Below are 16683 nucleotides of genomic sequence, written 5' to 3'. Positions count from 1 at the left end.
CAATAAGTTGGGTGAATTTTGGCCCATTCCTCCTGACAGAGCTGGTGTAACTGAGTCAGGTTTATAGGCCTACTTGCTCACACACGCTTTTTCAGTTCTGCCTGCAAATTTTCTGTAGGATTGAGGTCAGGGCTTTGATGGCCACTCCAATACCTTGACTTTGTTGTCCTTAAGCCATTTTGTCACAACTTTGGAAGTATGCCTAGGGTCATGACCCATTTGCGACCAAGCTTTAACTTCTTGACTGATGTCTTGAGATGTTGCTTCAATATATACACCATTTTCCTGCCTCATGATGCCATCTATTTTGTGAAGTGCACCAGTCCCTCCTGCAGCAAAGCACCCCCACAACATGATGCTGCCACCCCTGTGCTTCACGGTTGGGATGGTGTTCTTCGGCTTGCAAGCCTCCCCCTTTTTCCTCCAAACATAACAATGGTCATTATGGCCAAACAGTTCTATTTTTGTTTCATCAGACCAGAGGAGATTCTCCAAAAAGTACGATCTTTGTCCCCATGTGCAGTTGCAAACCGTAGTCTGGCTTTTTTATGGCGGGTTTGGAGCAGTGGTTTCTTCCTTGCCGAGCGGCCTTTCAGGTTATGTTGATATAGGAATCGTTTTACTGTGGATATAGATACTTTTGTACCTGTTTCCTCCAGCATCTTCACAAGGTCCTTTGCTGTTGTTCTGTGATTGGTGCGAAAAGTGCAAATCAAAGTATGTTCATCTCTAGGAGACAAAGTGTCTCCTTCCTGAGCGGTATGACGGCTGCGTGGTCCCATGGTGTTTAAACTTGCTTACTATTGTTTGTACAGATGAACATGGTACCTTCCGGCGTTTGGAAATTGCTCCCAAGGATGAACCAGACTTGTGGAGGTCTCCAATTTTTTTTTCTGAAGTCTTGGCTGATTTCTTTTGATTTTCCCATGATGTCAAGCAAAGAGGCACTGAGTTTGAAGGTAGGCCTTGAAACACATCCACAGGTACACCTCCAATTGATTCAAATTATGTCAATTAGCCTATCAGAAGCTTCTAAAGCCATGACAATTTTCTGGAATTTTCAAAGCTGTTTAAAGGCACAGTCAACTTAGTGCATGTAAACTTCTGACCCACTGGAATTGTGATAGTGAATTACAAGTGAAGTAATCTTTCTGTAAAAAAAAAATTGAAAAATTAATTGTGTCATGCACAAAGTAGATGTCCTAACAGACTTGCCAAAACTATAGGTTTGACTCCAACCTAAGTTTATGTAAACTTCCGACTTCAACTGTATATTGAGTTGAAGAGAACATGCTGGAATGAAGGAGAATGTTGCTCAAAACAGGGCTCATTAAATAGTACAGAATATTCTGAGCATAGCGGATAGAATTGTGATGTATAGAACAGGCCCGTTTTCTATCGTTCCCGTTTTATACCATACATTTCTGAATGTTCTGTCCTGTTGAATATTCCCCCAGTAAGCACATCCTAAAGATATAAACAAATCCTCAAACGAAGGAAACAACCCGCATTCTCTTCTGTAGTGTACGTGTAAAGAAGCTTGGAGTCAGAACGTAGACCAGAGGGCTCGTCCTCGGCCCTTACTGAGGTAGTTGATTGGGTGGATATGAGCTAGCCAGAGCAGAGACCCACGTTGGCAGCGTGAGACAGAGAGAGGTGTAGCTCCCGGTAAACTCCAGCGACTGGGCTAGCAGAAGGGACCAGAGGCGAGGGAAAGAGCTATGGGCTACGTGACTCACTCCCACCACTAAAGGTCCATGTGCAAAAGATGGAAGGGTGTAACTGCTCCTGACACAATGGGCTGCTAAGTCAAAGTCTGCTAGCCCCCTGAACAGATCAAATCTCTTGACAACATGCTTTATCAATATCATTAAGTGAAACATTCTTGACCCTGCTAGTCTGTAATAAATTAATGTTATTTGTTGACACAGGAGTTTGGGTATCAAGTCCTTGGACACAGAAGCTGCTGGAATTTCAACCAGCATGGAATGGTTCCATCTGTGACCATGGCAACCCATAGGCGTAGTGGAGTAAGTCATTGTAACTGTTAGTGGTCCAGTGTGCTGCCCCCAGTGATCTGGTCCTGCTAGGGCAGCTTCATGAAGAGGCTGTTGTCCAGAGAGGGGACAGGCATGGGGCAGGGGAACTGGAACAGGCTCATGTCTGCCGTCAGGGCGGCCATAGCAGCTGGGTCATGCTCTATCTGACCTCTCAGGGAGGGGTCAATCTTCTCCAGCCGCCGTTTCAGTCTCTTGGCCTCTCTCTCACGGATCAGCCTGGCCTGCCTCTTATCTGGCGTCTCGTTGGCCCTCTTCATCCGCATGGCCTCCCTGTCGCGGAGAAGCCTCCGTGTCCGTTGCTCCTCTGTCTCCTGCAGCCTCTGCATCCGCTTGGCTTCACGGTCCCGCAGCCGTCGCAGCTCCCGCTCCTCGGGCGACTCGTGCTCCCGCTTGGTCTTCTTGGCGGAGCGCTCGCGCTCTAGACGGTGCATGCGTGCCTCCACCGGCTCGTTCTTCCTGCGCATGGCCCACTTCCTCATAGGAGACTGGGCGTCCACCAGCTGCTGGTAGGCCACACAGCTGTTGCACACCAGCAGCACTCCGGCCGGGTGCACAGGCATGGGGCTCAGGATGTCTGGCAGCAGAGGTAGGCCTGGTGAGGGGCTGAGGGTGTCAGGGAAGGAGGGGGGCGAAGAGAGGAGGCTGTGGTGCAGCGAGGGGAGTGGGTGGCCTGGGAGGTGTCCGGGACCTTGGCCATGGTTGTGTCCCTGGTTGTGGCCGGGGTTGTATCCCGGGCCGTGGTTGTGTCCCGGGATGTGGCCTGTGCCAGGGTTGTGGTTTGGGCCGTGTCCTTGGTTGTGGCCGGGCCCGTGGCTGTGTCCCAGGCCATGACCGGGGTTGCCCATGGGGCTGCCGGAGAGAGACCGGGACATGGAACAGTTCTCATCTCCGCTGCTGCATTCCATACTGCTGCCTGTGTTCAGGATCTCTCTGAGCTTCTCCCTGTGTAGGGGGGCAGAGACGTGAGTAGTTACAGGACACAGCTGTTACAGGATAGCTCAGACAGACAGCCTAACTCTGTAGATAACCCATGTCATTGTGTGTGTGAAAGGCTGAAGCACTAAACTAGGGTATAGGGCTGAAATGAGGTAGTAGTGGTGGAGGAGGCACAGACCTGTTGAAGTTGTTGGTGTCGGTGAAGCGTGTCCCACACACAGCACAGTTGGAGAGGCGGTCCTCAGAGTGGATGAGAAGGTGGCGCCCCAGGGAGCCTGGCGAGCTGAGCGCGCGCCCACACACTGGGCACACGTAGTTCTTACTGCTGCCCATCAACGATGTGTGCTGCTCCACAGAGAGAGACAGGGGGACAGAGAAAGAGGGAGCAAAAGGGAGAGAGATGGAGATTTATAGTCATTTAATTAGGTAGACCACAATCGTTTTCTTTGTCAGTGTCTTTTATAAGCGACATAAAAAAGTGAGGGCAAACCCCAACAGTGCATATCTAAAAATACACATATCTACAATTGTGGCATAAACATATGTGGTTAACACTCCACCATCATGTGAGAAAGTACACAAATGGAAGGAGGAGGAAGTGGTTGTTGGTAAACGTTTAATTCTGGCTCAGTTACAAGACACTGGCATAACAACTTAAAACTGGATGAAACATCCAAAACTTAGGTTGACACATAACCCAGAGACTGATCACATGACTGGATCATAAGTATCCTTGCCTCTTTAGTGTAGTGATGACAGTAGCTCCTAGGAGGTTTAAAGGTGATAATCTAACCCTAGCCCATTATCCCGCCAATCCAACCGCTGAGGCTAAGGAGGCTTTGGCCCCGTCTGAATACTTGGTGCCATGGTGGGCTGTCTGGTACTGTACTGTCCTCACCTGGTAGACGTGTGTGATGAGCTGCTCGGGGCTGCTGAACTCCAGGGTGCACAGAGGACACACACAGCTGTTCATCAGGTCGGCCCCCTCCTCGCTCTCCTGAGAAACACAGAGGCATCAGTACTACTGTACACTCAGATACTGTGGATGCTATGTGGAGCTACCATACATATCTGCTTCATCAGTAATATGTATGCTAATGATTGTGTAATAATACAGTAGGTTATGTAATGGTGGTTCTGCCTACACTGAGAATATAGGGCAAATATTAGAAGAGGATTTAATGTGTACATCTAAAGGGTGGATATGCTCATCCTCTCTACAGTACCTCTATGGCTGGTCCTGGGAGCAGGAATCCTGAATGGTAGGTCATAAGGTTGTGTGTGTGTGTGTGGTTGTGGTGTTGGGTGGGTTGAGGGTGAGAGAGAATTACCCTCAGGCCCCCAGTGACTAATTGACTGTCACTATGACACACTGTATGACTCTGCCATGGGTGTGAATCACACCACACAACCTGAGATGCTTTCGGTTTCTGGGGTCTGAAAGTGTGAGGATATTCTGTGAATCGCCAGTTTACAATTTACAAACGCAATGTATTCAGACGTATTCTTGTGCTGCATCTCTTTCTGTAGGATTATTGAATAACATAATTCTGGAAAATGGACAGTGCGGGGTGGGGCAATAACCTTTCCACATAAGTCTAGAGGGCCAGATGACCCTAAGATCTGTAGAACACAAATCAGGAAGGAAATGCATGTGTGAATCAGCAACCAGGCAGGCCCGCACTCAGTGACTACACAGTGCTAGGAGGAGAGAACACCCCTCCATGGGTAACCCTGACAGTGACACTCACTTCTTTAACTCCCCTGTGGTGTGTTCTCTTGGTGGAGGTCATGTGGTCGTCAGCTGAGGTGTTGGAGGATGAGTCGTGGTTGTCCAGGTCGCTATCACTGTCTTCTATGGAGGCAAACACAGTCCTATCAATATAGACAGACAACAGAACTAGTCATATTCTCTCACGACACCCCCTACAGAGAGTATGTCACATTAGGGTCAGGGAAATGCCCTAAATGCCTACCTGAAACGCTGTCCTGTTGGGAATTGTTGCTGTGGCATTCGGTGTCCTCAATGAAATCGTCCCTGCCATCCATGTTAATAGTGTGGAGGGGGCCTGCAAAGCCGGTGCTGTGGAAGGGCCCTGTGAACAGAGGAGTCACAGGGAGATGTTAAGACCATCCGAGGGAGGGGTGGCCCAATTTAACTCTAGGCAAATCCACCTGATTTTAAACACTTAAAACACGGAAGCCAAATGCAGAAACTACGGATACACTTCCTTATCATAATTCATATGCTCGCCACTAGAAATCCCTGCATTAGCATGTTTCTTTTCGCCGATAAATCCTGAAAAATACACCATATTACTGGCCTGCTAATGTGCCTGGACCTTGTAGGCTAACAGCTGAGAAAAAACCCAGAACTGATCCAAATGGTTGCCCAATCAGGCAGGCTACATGCAGTAATTTCTAAATGAACATTTAAAAACGCTAGGCTTTTGAGCGTTATTCAAATGACATAGGCTATTCACTGTAGTTTACACCCTAGACTAGAGTTTTGTACTCAATTGAAAACAATAACATTCTTCATTACATTGTGTATGTGTTGTAGCCTCGGTAGGATACATTTCTTGTCCCTAAAAAACTGAAAGAATAGGGTAGGTTTTCCAGCTGGTACCAGGGGACTGGGAGGGAGAGCACTCAGCACAGCCTCAGGAGAACACAGTGTAGGCTACCTATGATTTCCTGATCAGATAAACTTGTTTTTCCTTTCGTAAATTGACTGGATATATTCATGGCAGTATTAAGCCTAACATTGAGTTTATGAATTATGAGCTAATATGAATATGTTTCTAATTTAGGAGATCTACATCCCAAGCCTGGCTGTTGTGCAATTACGCACCTGGGATCTCTTCGTATTCAATCTCGTGGAGTCCCAGAAAAAGCCAGACTACAAAAGCTTGCTGGACACTTATTTTCTTTAACCTACTAAATTAGCCTATTAGAGGAGAGATACCTGCTTGCTCTTACCTGCTGAATGTAAAATAGGCTACAGCATTAAGAACAGGCAGGGAGTTGGAAAGGAGAAGCCCATATTTTCCTATAGTAGGCCTAGCTTAACACTGGGCTACATCCTGACAAAACACATGAGTGGCCTGCTTATGTACCTTTCTGGACCTTCTAAACTGTTCAGAATAGTCCCAAACTAATCGAAATGGTTGCAAAATCAGGCCTAGGCTGTAGTAATATGCTGTTTTTTTTTTTACAAAATAGGACATGAGAGGTTATTCAAATTAGCCTACATAACATGGACAATAATTGTGTACTCAATTGATAACAGTAAAACTTTTCTTGCACTTTGACTGATAAATATTGAGCTTCTTACTTCGGCTACACATTACTAGCCTCTTTCAGCTGTTCTCATTCACAACAGGCTATAGCAGGGGTAGACAACACTGGTTTATTATTTAATCGACCTGGAGGATCAGGTGTGTTGAATTTAGGCAATCATTAAACTGATCAATTAGCTCAGTTGGTCAGGTGGGGTGCCTAGTTTGAACAAAATCCTGCAGTACCTGTGGATTGTTGAGGAGAGAAAGTGCATTGGTGTGATCACTTTTGGCCGGTTATTATGATAACACTGTTGCACTGATGCATTGCAAATAGTTGCACAGGACAGAGAGATGAGCACAGTGAAAAATAAGACCCAAAGAAATTGACAACCATTAGAAAAATGGAAACCACTTGAGCAATGAGGCAATGACATGCTGTAATAGATGTGCAGGCAATATGGTGTTTGTTGTTGAATTGCAACATTTAAATACAGTAGGAGTTACTATATTGCTTTACATTAGGCCTACATTGATGTATTATTTGCAGTTGTCACTGTGACAATGAACAGACCCTGAAAGTACCGAATGGTCTGAACCAGTATCTGTGCGTTAGAGAATGCATAGTCACCTTATTAATAGGCAGGTAGGATGCGTTGATCAGTTGATTGACAGGTGTAGGACTTCAGAACAATAAGAACTTTCCTCTAGTGTGGATGCTCACCAACATGTTATAGTTATGTAGCCTATAGTTTATCATTATAGTTATTGGCTTTGTGCCTGGCCCTTAACTCTGACAACACAACTAACGTTATTATCACAACAGAACTAGCCTAGTAGGTCTAGCTAACAGAGAACTTGAGCTTATATACTCGTTTACTTGACTTTTAAACTGTATACTATAAAATGACTCCAAATAATTGACTCTGGCTAATTTGCCAACGGCGAGCTGCAGTAGAGAAGTAAAGCGAAAGTCGAATCCATCACTTCCGTTGTTTGGCTGTGCCCATAGTAACGTTTCAAAAATAAGAGTGGTTACGATGGGAAAGTGTGACAACTACATGTCGACTTTCTTCCTTTTTTTAATGTTCTTAAAACGCGACAGACGCAAATTAACATCTTAAAAGGCATCGGGTAGAAGTAAATTAATACACAAATAAGAATATAATTGTATATCTTAAATGACAGCGTTTGGGAATTTGGTTATACTGTATAACCTTGAAAGCCCATTCAAAAACCGGAAGATCGAGGAACCAAGGCAAAATGGGCGGTCACTTTCCATCGTATTCTTGATTGAGGCTATCCTCAATGATATAGAAAAATATTTTTATTGATTTGATATCGAGTCAGCTGTGTATAATATATTGTATATGATATATTACAAGACAATGCAGGAAAATACAGCTAGTAGACAAAGCCTTGAGGTAAAACGTGCTAGGCATAGGAATGACAGCCCTGGAACAGAAGATTGACAGGTCAGTAGTGCAAGGCGGAGCGTGATCATGAAGTCAGGGGAAGACATTTCTAGAGCACAGACCTGTAATATTTAACATGGAGGGCATAACAAACACCAGAGAGCCTGGTGTGTAGTCTGTACTTCAGTTACCTGGTGTAGGTGCTGACTAGCCACAAAAATCCAAGCAATCTATCACACATAGCCTACTGAAGAAAGTGCTTCAGATTAGAATAGCAAGCCTATCCAGCATTAAAGGAGCCGTAGCTACACACATAAACCCAGCATAGCTGCTATAATACACTAGTACAAGACAGTTGTAGAAACACAACAGAATACATGAAAGACCTAAACCTTTAAACACAATCATTCACCTAGCCTATATGCAGTTGACAAGGATGCTTTAAAATTCACTGACATGCCAATATAATGCTGCATCAACACAACGCAGAAGTGCACGTTGACACATGCACATTCACACAACCAGACCCCCAATTTTCACAGAAGCAGAACGAACACACACACGCTTATCCAGGCATGCTGCAGTCCCAGGGGGAAGCAGCCTGCACTCCTTTCCAGTAGCAGCCTGCAAGGCAGTGTTTCTCCCGCTCTCAGTACCACCCACATACTGCACAGCCTGGCTCACCCTCTGTCCTCCCTGCTCATATGCAGCTCTGACTGTTCTATATCCATACCAGCAGCTCTGAGGGGGAGGCCAATACATCACCAACGGAGCCCATATGTGTCTGCTTAAACCCCTCACATGGCGCTTAGCATTTTACAGCATCTCTGCTCATTGCATTCGTATCCCATTTCCCCTCCGATCTACACCCAAGCTTGACACGGTTGTGATGGGAGCACAGGACCTCTCCAGTTGTTAGTGACAGTACACTCATTCCTGAGGACCTCTCCTGTCATCAGTATCAAAACAGGATCAGTATACATTAAATGGGAGATTATTTTGATCATTTTTATTTATCTCGAAGGTAAAAATATATATTTAAACTGCAACAGTTTAGGTTCCATAGCCCTCCAGTTATCACCCTCTGCTTCTGAATGCAATGAATTCCCCCTCCCCTTCCTGTCCAGTCTTTCCATTCACAGTGATGGAAGGAACATCTCTCATCCAGTTACCTGAGGCTGGCAGAGGTAATTACAGCCTCTGTTCTAATCCTGGAGTAACATACCACTGAGGAGCATGGTCTGTGTGCGAGAGGGTTGAGGAATAATCTTCAAGTATCATTTTTTTTAAACTCCCCTCTAATCTTCACAGGGCTGTCATTCCTGCATTAACTTTTTAGCAGAGTATAGAATGTGAAAATAGTTTGGGAACATTTGCCATAGTGATCCAGGCACTCATTAGCATTGGTAGAGTGGGTCTGATTGTTGAACTATGAACTGCTACAGACTGGCTCCACAGCACACAGCCAATGATTGATGTGTGAGAGCTACCCCACCCCCACTGCTAGGGTCTGTCTGTACATCTGTCTCTTCTCCCTCCCGCCCTCCCTCCCCATGTCTCTGCCACTCTGATGTTATCTCTGAGTCTGCGTGTCTGTAGGCAGGAGGTGACGCAGTGTCTGACTGAATCCAGACAAAGACAAACTCATCAGCCAACAGACACAGAGGGAGAGAGGAGGAGGAAGGGGGGACAAAACAAAACAGACAAAAGAGAGAATGCCAAAACTCTACTCAAACACTAAGCAATGGGGCTCCTGTTGAATTCAAGCTCCCCTCTTTTTTACCCACCCTCTGCTCCAACACACACAGTCACACAATACTGTCTGAGTCTCCAGGAAGTGCTGGGGCCCCTGCCTTCCATCTGTGTACAGGCACTGTGGTGTTCAGGACCATGGGAATGGTGAAACACAGACATCAGCTAATCCCAGACTCCCAGATCATTTCTCACTTCGCCTAATTGACAGCCTGGTATTTAATTAAGGTGATCCCTTTTTCTCCAGAATCCCTCCCACTCTGTGGAGCCCTACTCCCCAGTGAAGTGTCTGAAATGATCCCAACTCCACTCAGACAAATCAACAGAAAATGACCCATCTGTATGGCTTCCTCAAGTATGTGTGTTGTGAAGATGATACATTATAGATCCACAATGAAGACTATTCTGATACAACCTGAACGCATGCTATCAAAACAGACCTGTTTATAATCACCAACCCTTTCAGGGCTAATGAGACTTCTAACAGAGCTGCGGTTTCCCCTGCTATGCTTTCCCTCTACCCCAGCCATGATTGGCTCAGACAGGCTAGCTGATTAGTTTTCCCATGCTGGTAATGTCTGTGCTCTACATCGAGGGACATTTCACATCAGTTCACCACACACACACACCACTTTTAAGGATTATAATAATGTTTAATTCGATGGTGGGTTAAGAAAATGGCCGATTATCATTTTATAAACTATGTGGTGTGTGTGTGTGTGTGAATTTGTCTTGGACCAACTGTATGTGGTCATAGGAAAGTGCGAAGGTCTGGTTCATTCTGAGGGTAATAAAAAAGACAGTTGTTATTTCATAACTATCAGTCAGAAGTAGTACGTGAAGCTTGTAGACATCACTGTAGAAGCCCCCCCAAAAACACCTTAGGATTGATAATGGGTGTTTTACTATACTGTGTTTGAACAACAGACTTCTATGGACCAATAAGTCTAGAAACACAATGCATCCTTACTGTGTTACTGTTTCCCATGCCAGATGATGTTATTAGCACATAAGAATTATTGAGGCCATTAGAGCAATACGTATTTCAACACCATATTTAAAACAAACTAGACTCGCCTACCTACCTACAGCACCCGATGTCACAGGAAGGCCAAAAAGATCATCAAGGAAAACAACCACCTGAGCCACTGCCGGTTCACCCTGCTATCATCCAGAAGGCAAGGTCACGTATTAGTACAGGTGCATCAAAGCTGGGACCGATAGAAAATGTTTTTGAGTCTATCTCAAGACCATCAGACTGTTAAACAGCCACCACTAACAGAGGCTGCTGCCAACATACAGACTCAAATCTCTGGCCACTTTAATAAATGGATCACTGGTCACTTTAAATAACACAACTTGAATAATGTTATCCTACATTACTCATATGTATATACTTTATTCTATACCATCTACTGTATCTTGCCTATGCCGCGCAGCCATCGCTCATCCATATATTTATATTTACATATTCGTATGCATCCCTTTACATTTGTGCGTATAAGGTAGTTGTGAATTTGTTTGATTACTTGTTAGATATTACTGCATTGTCGGAACTAGAAGCACAAGCATTTCGCTACACTCGCATTAACATCTGCTAACCATGTATGTAACCAATAACATTTTATTTTGAAAAGGACCATAAAGGCTACATGGTCATCTCACTGTATCGTTGAGTTCGAGCCCCTTGTGTGGACTTATGCGTCCTCAGGCATCCAGTAGCCTACACTATGAAGGATCAGCAGGCCAATACATCATGCTCTCAGTTTGACCTTCTAGCATGCATAGGAAAAGGACATCATCATTACCATCAGTAGAAATTTTTGTCAGGCAACTACACAGCTACCAAACCTGTGGTACCTAGCCTATACCAGCTCTGGAATAGTCTCCCATTGGAATTGGAAGAATGTTGCTTGCAGATAGCCAAAGTAGCTAAAGTAGTCAGGGACACTAAAAAACACCCTCCCCTAAGCTGGTGACTATGACAGAGACAACAGCACTCATGGAACAGAAACTTTAAAATAGAGAAATAAAACGTGTTTTAGTGGCCACAGGCATTGACAGTGCCAGTAGTATGACCGACATTGCTATTCTCCACTGGCTGTACTGGTTCTGTATCTGAATCTGAGATGTGGAGAGCTTATCCAGAGAAACAAAGTACACTCAGAGCAAAACCATGTTGTACCTAGTTTAAACTGACACTATACGAGGGACAACATCTTAAATGGATTCTGAGACCAATAAGGGTGAAATCTGTCCTACTCTCAAGACTAACATTATTTGCATTGACATTGGTAGGCTATATCATACTCTCAAAACAAGAGTTGAGAACAGGGACCAGCATGCCACAGCAGGTTTTCATGCTGTCTCAAACAAAGAATCTTCTTAAAAACCACCAACATAAGCGCCGGTAAACACATGGAAATAACTATCTGAATAGTTTCCCTCAGAGAAAACGACCTGCGCATGCAATTGTGAGGTTGTCATCTCCATACAAATATCATAGTATTAGTAGCCTAATAATGGTTCATGCTCATTTGTTTGATTCAAAGATACAGACAGTCGTCAGTGTCACGCTCGTTGATTCAATGTATCATCAAAATTATTAAAATATTGCCGTCGCGCCACATAGGTTGAACAAAAACATTGTATCAGGCGCTTGTATCAACGATGGTGATTGACACATTGTCTTGCAGTTCACAATTGCAACGGTGGCGAAAACAATCGTCTAGTTAGAGGGATGGAAATGATCCTCCTCACTACTTTTCAACAAGTAAAAATGTCATTTACAATATCTGAGATACCTACAATTAACTTTGAAGGGGTTGTTCTGTTTTCGCCTGGACATATTATCCCCCACTCCCGGTTGGAAAAAAATCGAATCTCCTCCTAGCCCAGACAGATTTGAAGATTCCCCTAAGCAATCCAGCTGTATTCCGTAAAGGGACTCCCTTCTGAGAGTACAACAATAACACTTAAATTATTTAAAATAAATACCAAATACCAGATGATCAAAATGGTCTACCCAGGCAGAGATGAACACAGCTTACACCATTGGTGAGAGTCGGGGTCATTTAAATGAATACAAAACAAATAGCCTAAACAAATAAAAATAAATAAAAGCACAAATGGCCTGGTTACAATCTGATTCACTTAAATTTAAAGCAGTCGATCTATATATATTTTTCATATTATAGAAACTGCGAGAGTCCTATCCAACCCGGACTGAGATATTATTTGCTCAGCACCCCCGAGCAGCTACAATCCTGCGTTGCTGTCGCTTTGCCAATGCACTGCAGCGATACATAGGCACAGCTTCTTCTTCTTCGGTTATAATGAAGTTCGCACATTTTGTTTGCGCATGCCGCCATCTACTGTGCGGTAGTGTGTGGTCGATCATGTACATTTTTGTGATACAAAAAAAGGGGGGGAAATGAATAAAAATTAACCACCAACTAACCCTACACCCATTTCATTTTTATTTTATTTTAAATCACCACCCCATTCCACTACTTTGACCCTAACTGATGCTACACCAGGCCAACGGCCTGGGAGGACCGGACTCTCGTTCAACACACCTTGTATCTCTTCCACAGTAAAACATTATACACCCAAGTACTGCCACCACAACATCTACTTTCTGTGATTTACATTCCATTTATGCAGTACAATTTATAACCATGGCAATGAATGCTAAGAAGTCAACCTTACTGAAGCACAAATTCAAATCAGTCTGTCTATCCGTTCACCACGCTCATGCCGCAGTACTGCTTGCAGAACACGCACTGATGGCCTTTTTCCAATACCCATCTTCTGTTCCTTAGCCCAATTTAGTAGTCTGGCTATCTCCGGCCTCTCCATGCTCCCAAAATGTGCCACAATCGTCATCCATCTTAGCAAACAATCTCGGACTGCCTCCCTAACCTTGGTATGGTCTTGATTTTCATCCCACAGGCACAGCTGATATCTATGTTCACAAAATGCGCACCGCATTGTGGGATGTTCAAAACATTTGAGGGTAGATAACCTGTGATGACATAGGAGCAGTGAACTACTGTCAACTGCCAACAATGGATACAATAATACATTGAGCCTACTTCTTTCTCTCCTCATTTCGTATATCATAATATTTGAATATTACATTTTTAAAGGATTTTAGGCTGCATGTTAGGTGATTTTAAAACATACTGACAATTTTAATATTGTGAATTTTAAATAGGCCTATATTCACAAAGCCCCCCAAAAGTAACACAATTTACACCAACTGATTCAATGACAGGGTTGCAAAATTCAGTCTGCGCTATCTCCAACATTACGTGGCACGTCGTGCACTTCAGCCTCTACCAAGAGGTGTAGACCTTTATGGTACAGGTGGTACTGCACTCGATTCACCCCATAATCACAGCATTGCTGGTTCAAAACCTGCTCCAGCTGTTTGCTCCGATTTTGGAGAAGGGAAGTCCCAACTGGCCGGGCTTGCAGCTGGGTGGTTTGCGACTGTCAAACACCTTAGCTGTTACACTAAGAGATCAGAATCTTAAGGTCGCTACACCCTACAACCTTCCTTCGAATAGTCTGGCTTGCACTTCTCTAGTTCCCCGTGCCTGCACCCTTGGGGCACAGGCGCAATCGGGGACATCCCATTTCTGACACCAGTGTAGCGAAGTCGGAGTGGTACCTGGGACCTTGCCATTAGGCCAAGAGATCCTAAACTCTTTTGATGAGGTTGCTAGGTGTTGGGTTAGGGCACCTACACTACGGGTACCAGCAGTGGGAAACCCATGGTTTTTATGGCCTTTGATGGAAGTTTTCCCCTGTTCACATTATGGTTTGTGCATGGGATACTTTTCTGGAGAATATAGTGCCTCCAAGTATGGGAGTGTACGATTGCTTCTGCCAAGAGGTCTGGACCTCTATGGTACATGTAGTAGTGTGCTTGTTAGTCCGAAACCTGGTGACTCTGGTTCAAACACCCTTCCAGTTGTTCCTATTCAATCTATGTACAGTATATTTTCAGATGGCAGAAAGAAATGTATACTTCATTAAAAAAAGAAGGAAAAAAAGAAAAGAAGCTACGATGAACCCATGTCCTGATTGAACTTAGTGCGGAATTGTCTGTAAAGTACACTAGATGGAGCCCACAAACCTCACAAAATTACAAATGTCATAACATTACATGTTGACGTCATCACTGACTGCCACGAGGTGAGGCGTGCAGACCGCAGCACGACGTTGATAGACAATATTACTCATCCGCACATTTCGGACACATCTAAATACAACAACATAAGATACAACAAATAGCTACCTAGCTAGGTAGAACACCAGCCAATCAACATAATCAGACTGTGGCGTGCTATAATACCAATACTCGAAGCGTGCATTAATATCTCTAAACGTCTCACAAGTGCAGCTAGAAAGGCAGGCATATGCTAGTTAATGGTTTATTTAGCTAGCTACTAGTAGCTATAGCATTATTGCAGTGGTAAAATAAACATGTTCGTATAACCAAAATGCTTACATACATACCAGCAACCCACGTTACTCACTCAAATATCACATAGCAGTGTCGAAGCTGGTGGATTTGCTAGCTAATTGAGAGTTATGCAAATAATTTGCGCGCTCGTCTGTTTGAGGTCTTCGTTCCTTTCTCATTCCATTCCATTGAAGTTTTGTTTTTTTCGGTGTAACCCTCCGCCTGCGGTAGAAGTGCTGAGGCTAGGAGAGCCACCATTTTGAATGTCTGGTCTGTTCCTCCCTCCGTCGCAAATAGAGAAGATTCCAGCTATTTTCTGGTATCAATACGGCTAGTGAGTATAACTTTATACAAATATGTCAGTTAAACAGAGTTGTTTATTTTGATAATTGCTGAAATATCAGCACGACTGTCTTAAACCGCGGTGACAATAATCCATGTTGGCGCTACATAATCGGAAGTGAGGCTGCGCTAACCAGCCAGTGTACCGGGGTTTTCTGTCAGAGAAGCGTTAGCCTGGTGTCGGCTAGCTGGTATGCTTACCTGATATGTACTTGTGCGATCTTTAACCTAAGGAATCTGTTTTTATACTGAACTTTTACTTGCTCACACGCCTTCAATGTATGTCAACATTGCATTTGGTTATTTGCTGTGTTACTGAAACGAGATGTACCGGTAGGTATGTAGGGCAAGGTAGCTAACGTTATCTAGTTGTTAGTTAGCAAGTTAGCTAGCTAGTAGGATTAGCTAACTAAGTCAATGTGATGAAGGCCTCTTCGTGATTGCGTAGCTAGCTATCTAGCTATGCTCTGTATGTCCACTTGCTAAAAGGGTTTACTTTAGGTCTGAGAAATTAGAAAGCTGTAATTGTGCCATGCTCGCCCTGAAATGGCCTCTGACGTTAGATTGCTAGCTTGTTAGTGCCAATGCTAACTAGTGGTAACGTGACAATGAATAATATATTTAACAGGTGTGGTTAAATGTTCGTATAGTATTGTGTTCAAGAGATGACTAGCAATTTAACTCCCTTTCCGTGGGCATGTGATCTACCGTAGCAAGCTAGCCACCATACCCTGCTAACGCGTTACTAGTTAGCCAGCTACTTGGTATGCGGAATGTAGCTATATACCGACCATTGGTACCGACGTGTAAGTTACCTAGTTAACTACTTTAGCTAGCCAATTATGTTAGCTAAGTAGCTAGCTAACTTAGCTAGCGCAATACCAAGTTGAACTGTAACGTATACCCACGCTTCAAAGAATATGTGTGTGTTATAACGTTACTTAGCTTGGGTGTAAGTTAACTATTGTAACGTTAGCTTATGCTGTTTCTACGTGGTTGCAATGAAGTCAAGGTTACTAACGTTACTTAAGCTAGCTAGCTACTATGGTATTGTTGCCACTTAACGTTAACTAGCTAACGTTAGCTACAATACTCACATACTGGTTGTGTGGGGAAGTTACATTGAATGTTAATATGCTATTATGTCAGATGTTTACACACCTCGACAATTGTCAATTCTTAGGTTCTTGTAGCTAACCGCTTTAATTTTTTCAGTTGTGCCATACCCCAGATTTAATTGACTTGTATAAAAAAAGGGTTATTATGCCACCTGCTTCACTTGTGATTATTAGGCTATGTATGTGCCATTACAGCCATTGGGTTGTTTATTTGAGCTTGCTGCAAGTTCTTAAAATATTTTTCTCCTTTTGAATTGTGATTTCCTATTTCCCTTTTTTCAACATCAGTGTCATATACTCAAA

At 43.9% G+C, this 16683-nt stretch overlaps 2 protein-coding genes across 2 annotated transcripts in view; one reads left to right on the top strand and one right to left on the bottom strand.

The window, feature by feature from the left end:
- Positions 1 to 1205: 1205 nt before the first annotated feature.
- LOC120025268 (zinc finger protein 821) lies at positions 1206 to 15370 on the bottom strand. Its single transcript, XM_038969763.1, has 6 exons — positions 14974 to 15370; positions 4973 to 5092; positions 4748 to 4851; positions 3895 to 3993; positions 3175 to 3341; positions 1206 to 3002 (listed from the first exon to the last, which is right to left on the bottom strand). Exons 2-6 carry the CDS (start codon positions 5043 to 5045, stop codon positions 2087 to 2089), a joined length of 1359 nt encoding a protein of 452 aa, XP_038825691.1. The 5' UTR covers positions 5046 to 5092; positions 14974 to 15370; the 3' UTR covers positions 1206 to 2086.
- Positions 15138 to 16683, top strand: part of LOC120025266 (AP-1 complex subunit gamma-1) — a 34115-nt gene continuing 32569 nt past the window's right edge. Inside the window, exon 1 of the mRNA XM_038969762.1 lies at positions 15138 to 15254. The gene's annotated coding sequence lies outside the window, so the exon portion shown is untranslated. The remainder of the gene's footprint in view (positions 15255 to 16683) is intronic.

Source organism: Salvelinus namaycush, chromosome 30 (genome assembly GCF_016432855.1).
Source record: "Salvelinus namaycush isolate Seneca chromosome 30, SaNama_1.0, whole genome shotgun sequence".
Classification (NCBI taxonomy): Eukaryota; Metazoa; Chordata; class Actinopteri; order Salmoniformes; family Salmonidae; genus Salvelinus; species Salvelinus namaycush.
This window is presented reverse-complemented; position numbering and strand designations above follow the sequence as displayed.